The sequence below is a fragment of the Oryzias latipes genome, chromosome 15, assembly GCF_053564925.1.
Source record: "Oryzias latipes strain Hd-rR chromosome 15, Olatipes_Hd-rR_3.1".
Classification (NCBI taxonomy): Eukaryota; Metazoa; Chordata; class Actinopteri; order Beloniformes; family Adrianichthyidae; genus Oryzias; species Oryzias latipes.
Genome location: NC_136251.1, coordinates 31,361,309 through 31,375,840, shown reverse-complemented (window position 1 = coordinate 31,375,840; position 14,532 = coordinate 31,361,309). Strand labels below are relative to the sequence as shown.

The window sequence follows — 14,532 nt, the reverse complement described above, 5'->3', positions numbered from 1 at the left end:
GCTTTACTGGAAAATGTCTAAATAATTATTTTTAGCTTTTAGGTGTATTTAATGTTCATTTCTCACAAAACAACCCCAAAGTGGAATTTTATCCGTTCACACATTTCTGAGTTTTCCTCTAAAAACCTGCCCTCTCAATCCAGCCCCTCCCATTCCAACGAGTGGGCTCGCACATTGTGACGTCACAAAGTGAGGAACAGCCCCTTCCAGGAAGAGTCTGCACTACTAGCCCCGCCCCCAAGGCTAACACACACGCCGAGGCCAACTCTAGGATGATGTCATGAAATGGGCGGTGCCCAAAAGGAGCGAAAGGCGGAGCCTCAGAGACAGAGTCATCTTACCACTGGGTAGGAATATTAGCTGTGAAAATAATTTATACTTTATTTTAAGAATCAATATGTTGTGTGCCAAAGGTAAATATATTATCACATATATGGATATCATTTGTTATAGATTTAAAAAAAGTGGAGACATCCCAACGACTGAGTTACACATTTATTGGAATTTTATCAGAAGAATGGGGGGGGGTAGACTTTTGGAAAATATTGATTGGGTTTTTCATTAATTGGTTTATTTCAATTACTAATGGAATACTACCATAAAAAAACTATAAATCAAAGATACATCAAACCCATTTCAGATCATATTAAATATAAAATAAAGAAGAAAATAGTAAAGATGTGAGAAGATGATCCCATCTTCTTGACAGTGTAATTACTCATAATCATAAATAGACCTGTTTGCTTAACGCAACAAGCTTACATGTCACATTAGATTCAATAAATATAAAGATTATCCATTAAAGTCAAGAAGTTTGATTTGTGGCTTGAAAAGGAGTGGGAAGAAGAGAATATATATGATCTCACCCCTACTGGCTTTTGTCTTTTATACAAATATTTTCACATTGTTGCGCTAATCTGATCCTTATCAGATCAAAAAAGAGTGTTTATTGGTCATTGTAAAAAACACTTACGTAATTTCAGTAAACATTCATATGAAACACACTTTGTGTAACAGGTTATGTGTATATATATATATATATATATATATATATATATATGCAGATATAAAGTTATTTGGTTAAATATTTTGTATAAAAGAATTTATGGGATGCAACATTTGACGTATGTAATGTCTGTAATTAGAACAACTCTCCTCCATGACGGCACAACCCTAATGACCAAACACAAGGCTTCCTTAAATCCAAAAAATATACTGCAGCAAAATGTACAAAGATGAGGGTATCTTGGAGAAACACCCACTCCTAGATGCCTCAAATTCATTCTGTCACTCAATCTGATGCAGAAGGGGTGCGCTCCACGCAAAGTGGCGCGTTCCATGTGTAGTCGCACACGTACGCATAACAAACTCTGTGCCCCTTACAGAAAATAAAAGGGCTGCAGTGGTGATAGCTGCAGCTCGGGCATGTCAGAACCTGCATCTGGAAGACTGAGAGCTGGCTAATTACATCAACAGATACGCTTGTTTACTGATGACTCAATGATTCACTGTTGAAATGATAAAAAAATGTGGAGGCCAGATAACAGTAACTTCATAATTTTGTATTATTCCTTTTAAAGCATCATCTTCTGTTCTATTGTAAAATCGTTCCCAGTAGACTTTTTAACTCTGCTGTTTTTAGCCCAAATCAAAACAACATAGTTTCTGCAGACCGCCAGGAGTTCATTGGAAATTCCCCTCTGAGTTGGCGGCTGGCAGCTCACCGTGTTACGGTAGATCAGGATGACCCAAATGCAGGACCAGACCCCAAAGTTGAGGGAAGATCCAGAGATCTTTTAATAACATAAAACACCACACTAGGTGGTAAAAAACTCCACAACATAACAGGACTAGGAACCAACAAGATACAGACCAAACAAAGACAACACTCCGACACAGAAGGCAGAAACCGACACACTTCAATAGTGTACAAACAAATCAGCCAAACTGCAGACAGCTGAGTGCCACTCATGGAGAGGACAGGACAGGAGGCGGGGCCCGAAGACTGTGACACACCGTTTACCGGTTTTCTGCTAGCTTACAGCCTGTCAAAACCTCAAGATGACATTACAACATAAATGGCGAGCAACATCAGAGCATTCCAGCCGTACAGTTCAGATGGGGATTCCAGCTCAGACGAGGATAACAAAAACGTTCGTGGATCTTTTTGTCTGCAGGTGCATCATCAGAATGGGGCGGAGCTGGGAGCTTGTGGCCAGCATATTCTTTTACATCACAAATACAATATTTTTCAAACTGCATTTTTTCATCTGCTCCTTATTCCCAACAATTTGAATAAAGAAATACTCAGAAATGCACATTTTAGCCTTATTTACTATAAATGTGCCCTCCATCAACAGAAAAATACCACAAGAATATGTTACAAAACCCAAATACACCCTTTTCATCAGAGTGGGGCTTTAAAGAAAACCCAAAGATTGGGAAATGGGTTTGCACTCTGTGGTGGGATGAAACTTTATGGAAGACTTTCAATTTTAATGGACGTAATCATCTTTATGGAGACAAACCTGCAGCCACTTTTCATCTAAGAAGAGCAGCAACAGACTGAATATATCCAGCTGTCCCCCTCTATTCTTTGACAGATGGATTCAGAAGCTTTAGTCATGTGGAAAACCAGTGTTATTGGTGAAGAAGAACTAAACTGATCAGAATTGCAGCAGAAAGAAGAGTTTCTGTGAAGTCTGTGAAGAAGTACCACCAGAAACTAACAACCCTTTTAACGACTCTTTTCTCGTTTGCTTTTTCTGCCACTTTTTTCCCTCTCTAACCACCTCCTCCCTTCACCCAACTTGCCAACACCGTCTTCTTTCTTTGGCTCTGTGGAAAAAGTAATGGTTTCCTGCACCCAGAACAAGACATTCTTTCCCCCAACAATAATAACAACCCTAAGAGCCACTTCATGCAACCATTTGAGTCCTGTCAAAGAGGGAAAAACTGTAAATGGGATGTGCATACGTGTCTCACTTGAACATCTCACAGCAGATAAAGACTACAATCTAAAACAAGTGGCTGAAAGCTCAGTTTGTTGTAAACAGACTTTCCTTAAGTATTTAAAAGCAGCTTTTGGAGAAAATTGCTCAGATAGACTCAGGGAGAAACAGAAAAGCGAGAACTTGGATCTCCTCTCAGCTCAGGTCAGGAAAACAATTAAACCAAATCTTGAGAAATTCTGGGAATTTCCAAGTCGATAAATCTTGAAACTGCAGGTAATAATAATAATGGATTAGATTTATCTGCGCTTTTCCAGACGCTCAAAGTGCTTACAATGTGTCCATTATTCATTCACTCTTCATTCATACTTGGTGATGGTAAATCATGGCTGCCGGTTCGCGCCTACGGTCCCTCTGACCATCACCGGTAGGCAGTAGCGTTAAGGGTCTCACTGGGTGGTGTTAACTGCTCACCAATTCAATTGCTTGCTTGTTCATTCCCCCCCAAGGAATTGAACCCTGGTTTCCTGCGTGTCAGTCCTTCACCGTACCTACCCAGCTGTATTGGGTAATCTTGTTTTTCTTGAACAGCAGGAACAAAGATGGATACAGTGTGTGTTTTAGTTTAACAGATGATTAAGCAATTCAACTCATCTGCAGGTATTGGAAACCTCCAGAAGAGTGTTTGCTCCTGCCACACACCTGCTGAATGCTCCAGAGTGCCGTCCCTATAGAATCTAGTTTGTGGTGACACGTATAGTAATATAATGTAAGATATACTGGCTCTCAGCATCAAACAAGACTCTCTTAGAAAAAGTCTCAAAGCCACAGCATTCAGAGGACTACCAGCTTCATCCCACCAGCAGGATTGTGAATAAAGGAGGGCAGCAGAAGGGCAAAGACCTCTGCTCTTGTTTAGCCTCCAACAGCTCCACCTTCTGCTCTTCACAGCCTAACATCAGAGGACCAGGCAGGGCCAACAGAGCAGGGACAGAAGCCAGGGGCAGGATGTCACGTCAAACCCCGGAGCTCCCAGCCAAACCAGCAGGACTCTGTGGGACGTTCAGAGCCAGCTTCCCCAACAAAGGACAGGGTCTGACACTGGCCAGGCAGCCCTCAGAGTCTGGCAGGACTTCAAGTCTTCCAAGGATCCTTAAAGGCTTCAGAACCATGTGGAGCTTTTAGTTGATCCCACATGCAGCTTTTTTCCAGGGTGCTTGGCGATGTGAGATGTTCAGCCACTTTAGGAGCTCTAAAATGATCAACAGACCGCTGTAGTCTTCAAAACAACAACAAGAGTCAAACTCATTTGCACTTTTGGGAATTCTATGAAATATTGTGTGAAATATGAACAGTGTTTTGGAGTTTTTCCTGGATTCCTCTGAACATGTTACTTTGTGAGGAACCTCACATATTTCTATAAACCAATAAATAGAAAATACTTGAACTGAATATTCAGAAAGGACCTTTTGGTGCAAAAGACCCAAGAAAACCAGATGTTTGTGAAAACTGGCAAAACAAAACAAAATTGAACTAAAATAAAAACTTTTATTATAAAGTAGGGTCTTTAAGCCACTGTTATCCAGCCAGGAAAAATGCAAAGCTGCGCCAGTTCCTGTGTTTTAAATCAAATCAAAACACAACAGAGCGTGCGAGCTCTTGTGAGGGATATCTAAGAGGCTGGGGGGTTGAAGGACAGTGGGTGGGCAACGTGGGGAGTGGGAGGGCTGTTTAAGAAATGGCGTCTAAGCAGGGTTTGAGTGCAGAGAAGAAAAAGGCATTCAGAAAAATTCCAGAAAACACAAGAGCAAAGCAGTGTTGGCAGCTGCGACGGTAGCGCCGTATGCCTGTGCATTAATGCTTCTGTTTGGCTAAGATGCTAATGAGAAGCCAGACACTGCGTGTGCTGAGAGCAGGTTTCAGCCAGGGAGCACTTCTGCGGTAGCCTGGAGGTGGGAACTCTGCAACCTTCTAACCCTGAGAGCCGCCACAATAGGAAAAAGTGGGAACAAGATGCAACGACAAAAGCTGGAGATGGGGGGATGGAGCAGAACACGTCCACACATCCCACAGTAAGGTGGTGTTCACATCCAGAAGATGATTCAAAACATAGAGAACAAGAAGAGAACATTTAAACCCCAAAGCTGGACACATCAAAGGTATTTCACCAGGACGGAACAATCATCTAAACCTCCAGACCTTTGTGATGCATTTTTCTACGTGCCCAGACATTTTAGGTCAGCGCTCTCATTTCAGTCCGCATGAATTCTGCTTTTGTGCAGCAGGTTCTGTGTGAAGTTCTAGCATTAGTGGAAACGGACCACAGCAGTTCCATTTTAGATGTGTTTTTGCCTCCTCCTCCTCTCAGGACCACATCAGGAAATCTAACCGCTGCAGTCCTGGAACGACAGGGTTCAAAGATGGACCGTATTGAGACTTAGATTACCAATTCTAGTGGTGAACTGTAAACGGATCAATGTTTGCAGTAAACCCTTCCGCTAGGATGGAGGGAAACTCCCAAAATATCTTAATTTAGTCAAAGAAAAAGATCACAAACAGTCTCAGCATTAATAGATGATAAACTATAGGAGAAATTCCAGCATTTTCAATATTTCACAGCTGGAATTCAGATTCATGAAGTGTTATTTTTCCATGGAAAATCTAGATCTAGATGATAGAGATGCTAAAAGCAAGGTAGTCAGAAATGACAAAGGCAGAGTGACGTCTGCAAAATCACAACAACTGAACCATTACTGAGGGTCAATAAAGTTTTTACAGATTCAATCTCACCCTCCATGCAGTCCGAGTTTCCTCCACTTCCAGTCAGATGAGGACGTTAAAACGCATGCAGCGTTCCCTCGCTTTGTCGCGGTTCACTTTTCACCATCTCGCCGCTTCGTGGCTTTTGTTTTTTTTAGTCCAATTTTTCTTTTTTAAACAGTGTTTTAAAAATGTGTGATAATGTTCATGTCTGTCTGAGAAAAGTCTACAAAGTGAGGAGTTCTACTGCCTTATACATCTGTATTCCTACTTCATGGATTTCACCAATGGCGGGCTACTTCTGGATCATATCCCCCGGGATCAACAAAAGGACACTGTACTCTACTTTATCATGACGTTTCTGCAGCCCAAAAACAGCTGATGTGGCATCAACTGTGCCACTCTGGTGGCAGCTGCCCCTTGATTTTTTTAAGGTTATTAGTTAGTATGTTGACTTCAGAAGGCACATGTCAGTTTAGAGCATAAAAGGCAAATACACCAGTTTTTTGTAAAGTATTAATAAAGACGATTATAAAGTCAGTCCCTTAGGATAAAAGCTCATTTTTAGTGTTTCTTTTTACTTTTTAGGGACTGAGTAAAAAAAGTTTAAAGCTCAGGAGGATAAGAAAGGGAAAAGATATGCTCATTTCTTTGCTTATTTGTATTTTTTGAGAAACGGTAATGAGTAAAAGTTACCAGCAAAGGTTGTGTGCATGTTTGTGCACGTGTGCGATAACTGGTACCTTATAGCGCATCTTTGGACAAGAGTGGATGTAGAAGCCCAGGTAGTAGAAGGACAGCTTTGGGGACTGTTTCTGCAGCTGCCTGGTGAACGCGATCTCCCTGTGAAAGTAAAAAAAAGTACTTTAAACTTTAGGAGAAAAGCTTCACACATACAGCATTCAATTATATCTAAATAATGGCATTTGTTATTAGAAAAAGTGAAAAAAAGAAATGTCATCAGAGTCTGCAGCCTTTCATTCATTACATGATCAGGACAAATCACATCTAAAGGAAAAAAACTTTTTTTAAACTAAATATGACTTTGTTTCTTTTAAAGCACAGCAAAAACTCAAGAAGTTCTAATAATAAAAGCTTCTTTTCTGATCAAAAACATGAACAGAATTAGGAACTACCTAAATATAAGGGAGAGACTCATAATATGATTTACTGAACTTTACCATGAAAATGACTGAAATAAGGTTTAAAAGAAGTTAAGATTAAAGGGAAACCAGAATCAGAATTTCCTTTTTGGTCACTGTAACCACAATAAAAGGATGATGTTTTGAAGGGGTTTAAATGCAAATCATAAAAAAATTTAAATATAAAAATATTTAAACAATCTGAAATAGTAAAGTCTAAAATGTGTGCCTCAGAGTGTGAAAAGATGTTTTCTGCTGCTGCAAATCAAATGGTCCAAAACTTGGTTTATGTGCATCAAAAAATGACTTAGAAATGCTGCAATAAGTTAACTTTTGTGATTTCTGTAAAGCAACATAAATGCAAAAACACATTCAAATAAAAGGAGTCTTTTCTTTTTTCAGGGAGACACTTTTCTCAAACGTTATTTTGTCAGAAGCCTGTAAACAAAGGCGTCACCGCTGCTGCTCTGACTGTGGAAGAAATGAAAGTGAGGAAGTAAAAACCTCCATTCAGAGGGGCTCCTTCTGTTGGCCTCAAGTCCTTCCACAAAAACACCCCCCCTTCCTTCACTGGCACTGAGACCCGGCACCAACCAAAAAGATTTACAGCTGCGGACTTCTACACCTTCTTCAAATACAGTAAATGTCTTCCCTGCTTTATTTTTCCTCAATAGTTTCTTCCTTAATTGCATCCTTTCACTGAAAGGCCATTTTCCCCTTTTCCTTGGGCCATTTCCTTTGCTCCTCTGTGACCAGATTCCAGCTCCTCTTTGTTTCGCTCTTCCTTCCACCGTTCGTGCTTTCGGCGCTAGAGGGAGGGGGGGGGGGGGGGGCTCCTTTCTTACCACACTCCAGAAACAGAGGAGGAGGCCTTAAAAATAAAATGGATGAAGTGAAAAATAAGAGTCGGGACAAAACGAGAGGGGAGCACGCGGGGAGGAGGAGCGCGCTGGAGGAGAATATAAAAGAGGGGAGGTCAAGAAAGAGAAAGGAGCGCAGAAGAGACCGAGGTGCTGGAGGGTCACCCGCTTTCTGCCAGGTTCCTGGGTTCCCATCCCCTCGTCACAAAAGCGCCCGGCAGACCTGAATCGCAGGATGGGGGGGTGGGGGGGGGCATTCACAAAAAGCCATGTTCCCCCCCTTTCATTGGAGGCCCTTACACCCCCATGGCAGCAGCTTGAGCCTGCCATTATCCCCTCTTCAGCCATCTGACACTCCAGCACAAGCCAATTATCAAGGCCTCTGCTCCTGCACGGCTCCCCCATGCTGATGTGCACACCCCCCCTGCAGACGCGACGCGCCCACGAAGGAGCGCACCGCGAGGTTCTGCCGCATCTCCCACCACATTACTTCACTTAACAACGTTACCTGTCGCAGGTGTTTGTCCTAAACCACTGAATTATGATCCGGAATCAATCCTTCCATGTTTGTCAGATGAACAAACTCAAACACAATTTACGTTTTCCTAAAACTGTTTCCACACCGGAAAACCTAATAAATATTCTAAAAGGAAATAAATGATCAACTCTGCTCTGAAACAGCTGATGATGTCAAAGAAAATCTAAGTTTGTACATTTCTGCCTCGTCAACACATTTGCAGTATTTTAGCTAAAATGGGGCCAGCGTACATTAATCAGGACATCCTGCAGGAAAAAAAGGTTGGACACCAGCTGTGTTTTCTACACTCGGAGCCTCCAGCAGCTCATTAGGAGCTTCTCCTCCTACGACGGTCCTCATGGCCTGTGGCGGAGAAAACCTCTGCAAGAAAAGTCCTCCGAGAATCGCCCTCTACTGCTCCACCACGGAACTGCACGCGCCAACTTTCATCCAAAAGCAGAAAGAGAGCAAACGGCAATTATGCAGAAGTTTGGAGGAACGTTCAATCAAAACCAGGGCGTCTGCCAACAAACGTGACAGACGTACCCCCCCCCCCCCCCTTCAAAGCCTTCTTCACACATGGAGCTCTCTGTTACTCTTAAGTGCTGGGGGGGGGGCTGTCCTGAGGATGACCAGGGAGTTCCCTCTATATGAGCAGCAGTAAAAGGCATCTGCAGCCTTGATTTAGAGCATGATAACATCTGCACACAGGCCAACACATAGCAGCACCTATACGAACTGACCCCCCCAGATCCCCACATCTGTGCAATAACATTTTAAAAAGCCTTTTCACATTATTGAATTACATTCGACAGGAGGCGGCAGACATGTGTGCCTGTAGGTATGCGCGTGTTTTCAAGAGGAAAACGCCACCGTCAGCTAAAGACTGAAGAGGGTTTTTTTTACTGAACATTATAGGAAAGCTGGAACACACTGGAAGGTCTGAAATGTTCAAACAGACTGAAAAATACCACATTTGTTTGTTTTATGCCAGACATGTCAACAAAAACTAACATCTTCAACAGAATTAGGAGTTTCTTTGCTTTTTAAGTGAAAATTGCAGACATTTGTCTGAAGGCCAATGAATCAGACAAGAGTTGTCCAACAGGAGAGGCAAAGTTCTGCCGTATATTAAAGCTTGTGATGCTAAAAAGATGAACGACCAGAAGAAAATGTTTCTGAAACCAAAGATCACAGCGCTGGACAGTCACCACAATGGAGGAATCCATGTGTGGACAACGGCTACGTCATGTAAGGAACATGTCATTATTTACCGCTTGAGACATCTTAAAAAAAACACGCTTCTTTCAAAAAAAGGAGAGATTTTTTAGATTACAGACTAAACTAAGTTTTAACGTCAGGATCTTTACTTTAACGTATTGAGAAGTTTAGGTTTTGAGGTGATTCTGCAGGGTGGTCACAATGAAAATGAGAAAAACTTTGACATAATGGAAAAGAAAACCAATATCAATAGATATTGGTTGGTCGATGGAATAACTCCAGCATCCTCCAAACCCGAAACAGAACAGAGTGGCTTAAAGGATGGATGGATGGATGGATGGATGGATGGATGGATGGATGGATGGATGGATGGATGGATGGATGGATGGATGGATGGATGGATGGATGGATGGATGGATGGATGGATGGATGGATGGATGGAAACTACAGTATGCTTTTTTTACTATTGTGATTAGTGTGTTCTCACACTGTATTTACGTCTGACTTTTATTTTGAAGGTTAGGAATTGGTGACACAGGTGTACATAAATGAATATCAGATGAAGCTTGTCGCAGACAGTGCAGCTGTGCAGACGGTGCAGCTGAGCAGACGGTGCAGCTGTGCAGACGGTGCAGCTGAGAGCGTCCGGATCTCTTTCCTCTCCGGGTGTCAGGACCAAGATCCACGCTAGTGATAACTCACCTGAGAGCAGAGTAGGAGCCCAGAGACAGAGCAGCAAAGTCCGGGTGGTAATACAGGTAGACGGATGACACACAGGTGGGCAAGATGTCAATCACTCCCACAGCCACAATTTTCCCATCAAGCCAGTATTGCTGGTGGAAGGAGCCGTATCCCACCTCAGGACCATCCGGAGAAAACTCTGCCTGCAGAAGAGAAAAACGATTTGGAGTGAAAATGTGGAATTTATGACCCAAATATCGACTTTCTTCCTTTGATCTCCTCCCTCAAACATATATATACACACACCTGTAGGATGGTTTATTATTACCCCTTTCCCCGTCAGGCCTCATGCATTAGGTGTGGGGGTGTACAGTAGCCTCACATTCAGCATTGCTAATGGCTCCCAAATGTGGAATGAAAGCTGCAGCGAGGAAGAGGAGGAGCGAGGAGGAGGAGGAGGAGCAGCAAGGCTGGCGAAGCGGCCGCAGAAACAGGGGAGAACTTTTTTAATAAAAGAACCACAGGAGCAAATTCAATTTCTCCATGCCGGGATGGATTGCGGCCAAGCGTCTTCCTGCAGCTCCTCTCAGGAATGCTCGGCTGCATTCCAGTCCGTTCAATTAACTCGATATTCGAGCATTTAACACCCAAAGCGGCTCACGCTGGGTTTTCAGACCCAAACTCTTTTCTAGCAGAAGCTTAAGACTAAACAGAGAAGGGTTAAAGTCCGGCTAAGATGGAGAGCTGGTTCAGTTTCCATGTGTGGAATCTTCGGTGAGCTGGTAACAGAATCCTCCTCCTCACCAACAATCATCTGGACACAGTTAAGAAACGCAGACGCTGCTGGTTATCACGACACGGAGCCCGCGCTCCGGTGATCCCGCACACTGACCCCCCCCCCCAGAGGGCTGACAGTTTTCTTGAGAGGGTCTGCTTTTTCAAACTGTTTTCCTCCTCAGGTCAGATCATTGGCCTTCCAGCTGCCTTTACCTGTGTGTGTTCAGGTAATAGAAATGTCTGGGAAGAACAGCCACTACTCTGCGGTGGAGCCGTGGAGGCTGAAGGCGTCGGGTCGACGCTCTGAGCCCACAGCAGAGGAAGCTGCCGTCTCCGTTATTCTGGGGTTTCTGGCAGCAGAAACACTGCAGCCTTTTTCGGAGGCTCTGCCGTATCATTTCAGAGCGCGAGGAAAAGGTGTTGTGGCGACTCCACCTCCAGAACGGTATAATGACATGAAGGTAAATACGAAAAAGAAGTAATTGACCAAGACAGGAAGGGTTGAGCCCCGAAGGCCGACGCCGTGCGCCGCCCCCCAAAACGACAGCTTAATGAACGTGTCCTCGCCACTGTGACAACAATCCTAACGCCTCTGGAAACACTTCAGACCAACCCAGAGCTTCTTAAGCAGCCCCCCACCCCCCGATGGGTCTCATATGGCCTGGACAGGAGGCGCCGGCACGCCGTGTGCAAAACCAGTCTAAACACAGGTGGGTATGGCTTCTGACTAACCAAAAAAAAGGGTTCTAATAAAGTATGAGTACGAACTCCTTCAACAAGTAAAAATGAAATTTTCTGTCTTTGTTATAATAATAATGCATCTAGAAAGCGTTTCCTCCTAAAAACAAGATTATAAATACGACTAAATTGAAGATTATCATTTTCAAAATTTATAAAAATTACTTTACTTGAACCATAAATATTATATTTGTACTTTTATGGTCAACAAAAAGAGATTTTAAACATGTACTTTTAAAATGTGCTTTGGGAAGTAATGTAATGGAAGTAATGGAAGTAATGGAAGCCAAATGTACTTTTAAAACAAGTCACTAAATAGACAAAACTAAAATGAGAATTTTTCACATTGTGTTAAAAAATACTAAACTCCATAATGCTACATTTTTCCATATGCATGACTTTGAGTGAAAAACACGCCTTCACATACGTGTGAGTTTTTTCTGGGCTTCCACAGAACCGTACAGGTAAACCTCACCTTAACCTTTCAGTAGCTGGTTAGGCTCCAGAAACCCGTGTGACCCTCATCTGGACTAAGCAAGACGGACAAACAGAATATAGCAGGAATTTACAGTTTGACCATCAGGGTTTAGGTTTGGAGCCTTGTGCATCAGCAAAACATTAATTAGGTTATAGCAAAAAAAAAAGAGTAATAGGATACTTGATATTTAAAGCTATCTACATTTTGACTTGCTCTATTTTTGTCTGAAACTGTTTACATAAACTGATGTAAAATGAGTCATACGGGTGTTAAAAGGCAACAGAAAGACAATAATTCTTTTAAAACAACAACTAAAAAGGGGGGGAAACGGTCATAAACAGGATAATACAGTATTAATAATCACCTGCTGTAACTACTGAAAACCTTAAACTTTACTTTGTGAAAATAAGCTTTGGATCGACCATCATATTAGATCGTCTAAACAAGAGACAAAAGCTTCTGTTGGTCCAACTTCCAAGAGCTTTTTGACAGAAATGTATGAAACATGAAAACAAACTATTTTAGGGGATTTTTCTTTTGTATCGAGGTTTGTTCATGTTTATCTTTTTTCGCTTTAGCTTGAATCACCATGTGGAAGCTGGATGTATGTAAGGCGATCCGTGATAAACTGTTAAACTTTTCACAACATTCAGATCGGACTCCAGGGAACTTTAAAGCTTCTCACTTCCAGACAGCGGAGAAGCTGCAATCAGGACTGGCATCACGGTGAGGTGAGACATGGGTTATGAGGACAGAAGAGCAACAACAAGAACATGCAGATTTCTGCTTCATCACAATGGTTTGTTAGAGGGAATTGTTCTTCTGCAGGCAAAAGAAACAGAAAAAAGAAATGTAATGTCATTTGTTACGGGGTAAACCTACATAAAATGTGTGCAACGTAAATAAGAAAACAACTCCATTTGATGCAGACACATTTAGGTAGCTGGTTTGGCCTGACTCCTCTGCAGGAACAGTTCTACATTCAGATTTGGTTGCATGCATTTGGCATACGTCGGTATAGGCAGCGGCTTTTATGTGAGCTGAACCGCACGGTTTCCAGGTCCATGTGGTGCGAGTCTGTGAGGCCGCTCTAATGGCTCTCTGATTGGAGACAGATGGAGAAAAACACGCAGAGTAACTCCGACTTTTATGAAGAAAAATGCAGTTAAAAAGAGGAGACACTGGGGGACAGATGAGGCAAACAGAGATGAAGGCCGTTTGGAAGGAGATCCTGCAGATTCCGGTAGAGAGGGAGGCGACGGTCGGTGCGCCGCCGTGCGTGCAGCGGGACTGAGCTGTGAAAGTCAGAGGGCCTAGCCGCCAGCCTTGACGAGGTGATAAAAGCTTGTTTCCTATAAACACTAATGACGTGCATTAGGGAAAACCTGCGGGGGCCCCAAGGAGCGAACACAGCGGCGGGCGGCGTTTGTCAGTGTGAGCGTGCCCTGAACCTCAATCCTCATAAAGTGACTCTCAGAGAAACCCATTGTTGCTCTAATTGCTGGTGTAATTGCCTTGACCCAACAGGTCCACAGACGTTTCGAAACAAATGGCGCCTCAGACGAGAAGATCGAGCCATTATCTAATCCAGCCCCACACCGATGGAAAAGGGTGTTTTGGGGGGTGTCAACATGCCCTTGTGGCGTTTTTCTGAAGATGGAGGAGTTTAAAACTGCATTTCTGTGCGTTTCTTTAAGGAGCTGATGAAAAAGATCAGATTTGTCACATCTCAGCTATGGGGAGGGGAAGGGGTGGGGTTTGCTCCACGCCAAAGGCCCCGCCCACAACTCAGAGGTGAATTTAATGAACTTGTGGCAGTCTGACCACTGGGAACACTTTGGAAATAGATCTAAGGATGATCAGAGCAGATGTTTAGGGTTAATCTAAAAATGTAGCTTGAACATAAAGACTGGGGTAACTGCAACACTAGGCATCATAAAATTTCCCATCATGCTTTAAAAGATCGCTTTAGGTTAATAAAAAAAAAAATCCCTATTGGTCTGTAATCTGGACCACACAATAAAATAAAGAGTGACATTTCTAATACACAATCTGGAAGCCAGATTTCACCAAACGTCCTCCTCAAAGACCCTCCTTTCAACTCAGAGCAAACACTAAAGCCCACTCCGTCCAGCGGGAGGGACTTTCAGCAGCGGGATGTGGCAAACCACAGGAACCGGCGGACACTTTTCCACAAATTCATTTTCTGTGGCAGGAACTTCATCCGCTCCTGGTCGGTGCAAATCCGTCATTTTAGAAGACATGTGTTCAACTGTTGACAAATGAAATACATACCTCTAGTGGAGAATCGCAGAGGAATCTCTGGAACTGAATGGAAGCAGAAGGGAGACACAAAAAAGAGAAAAAGTCAATTAAAATCATGTGCATCGTCTTTCCTGTTCTGTTT

At 42.9% G+C, this 14,532-nt stretch overlaps 1 protein-coding gene across 5 annotated transcripts in view; it reads right to left on the bottom strand.

Annotated features, from left to right (window-relative positions):
• The window catches only part of ate1 (arginyltransferase 1), a 46,602-nt gene that overhangs the window by 14,707 nt on the left and 17,363 nt on the right, over nucleotides 1-14,532 (bottom strand). For all 5 annotated transcript variants that reach the window (XM_078931615.1, XM_004077495.5, XM_078931617.1 and 2 more), the window contains 3 exons: nucleotides 14,421-14,453; nucleotides 10,154-10,335; nucleotides 6,455-6,554 (listed from right to left, as the gene is read on the bottom strand). In XM_078931615.1, coding sequence (XP_078787741.1) covers nucleotides 6,455-6,554; nucleotides 10,154-10,335; nucleotides 14,421-14,453 — 315 coding nt within the window. The remainder of the gene's footprint in view (nucleotides 1-6,454; nucleotides 6,555-10,153; nucleotides 10,336-14,420; nucleotides 14,454-14,532) is intronic.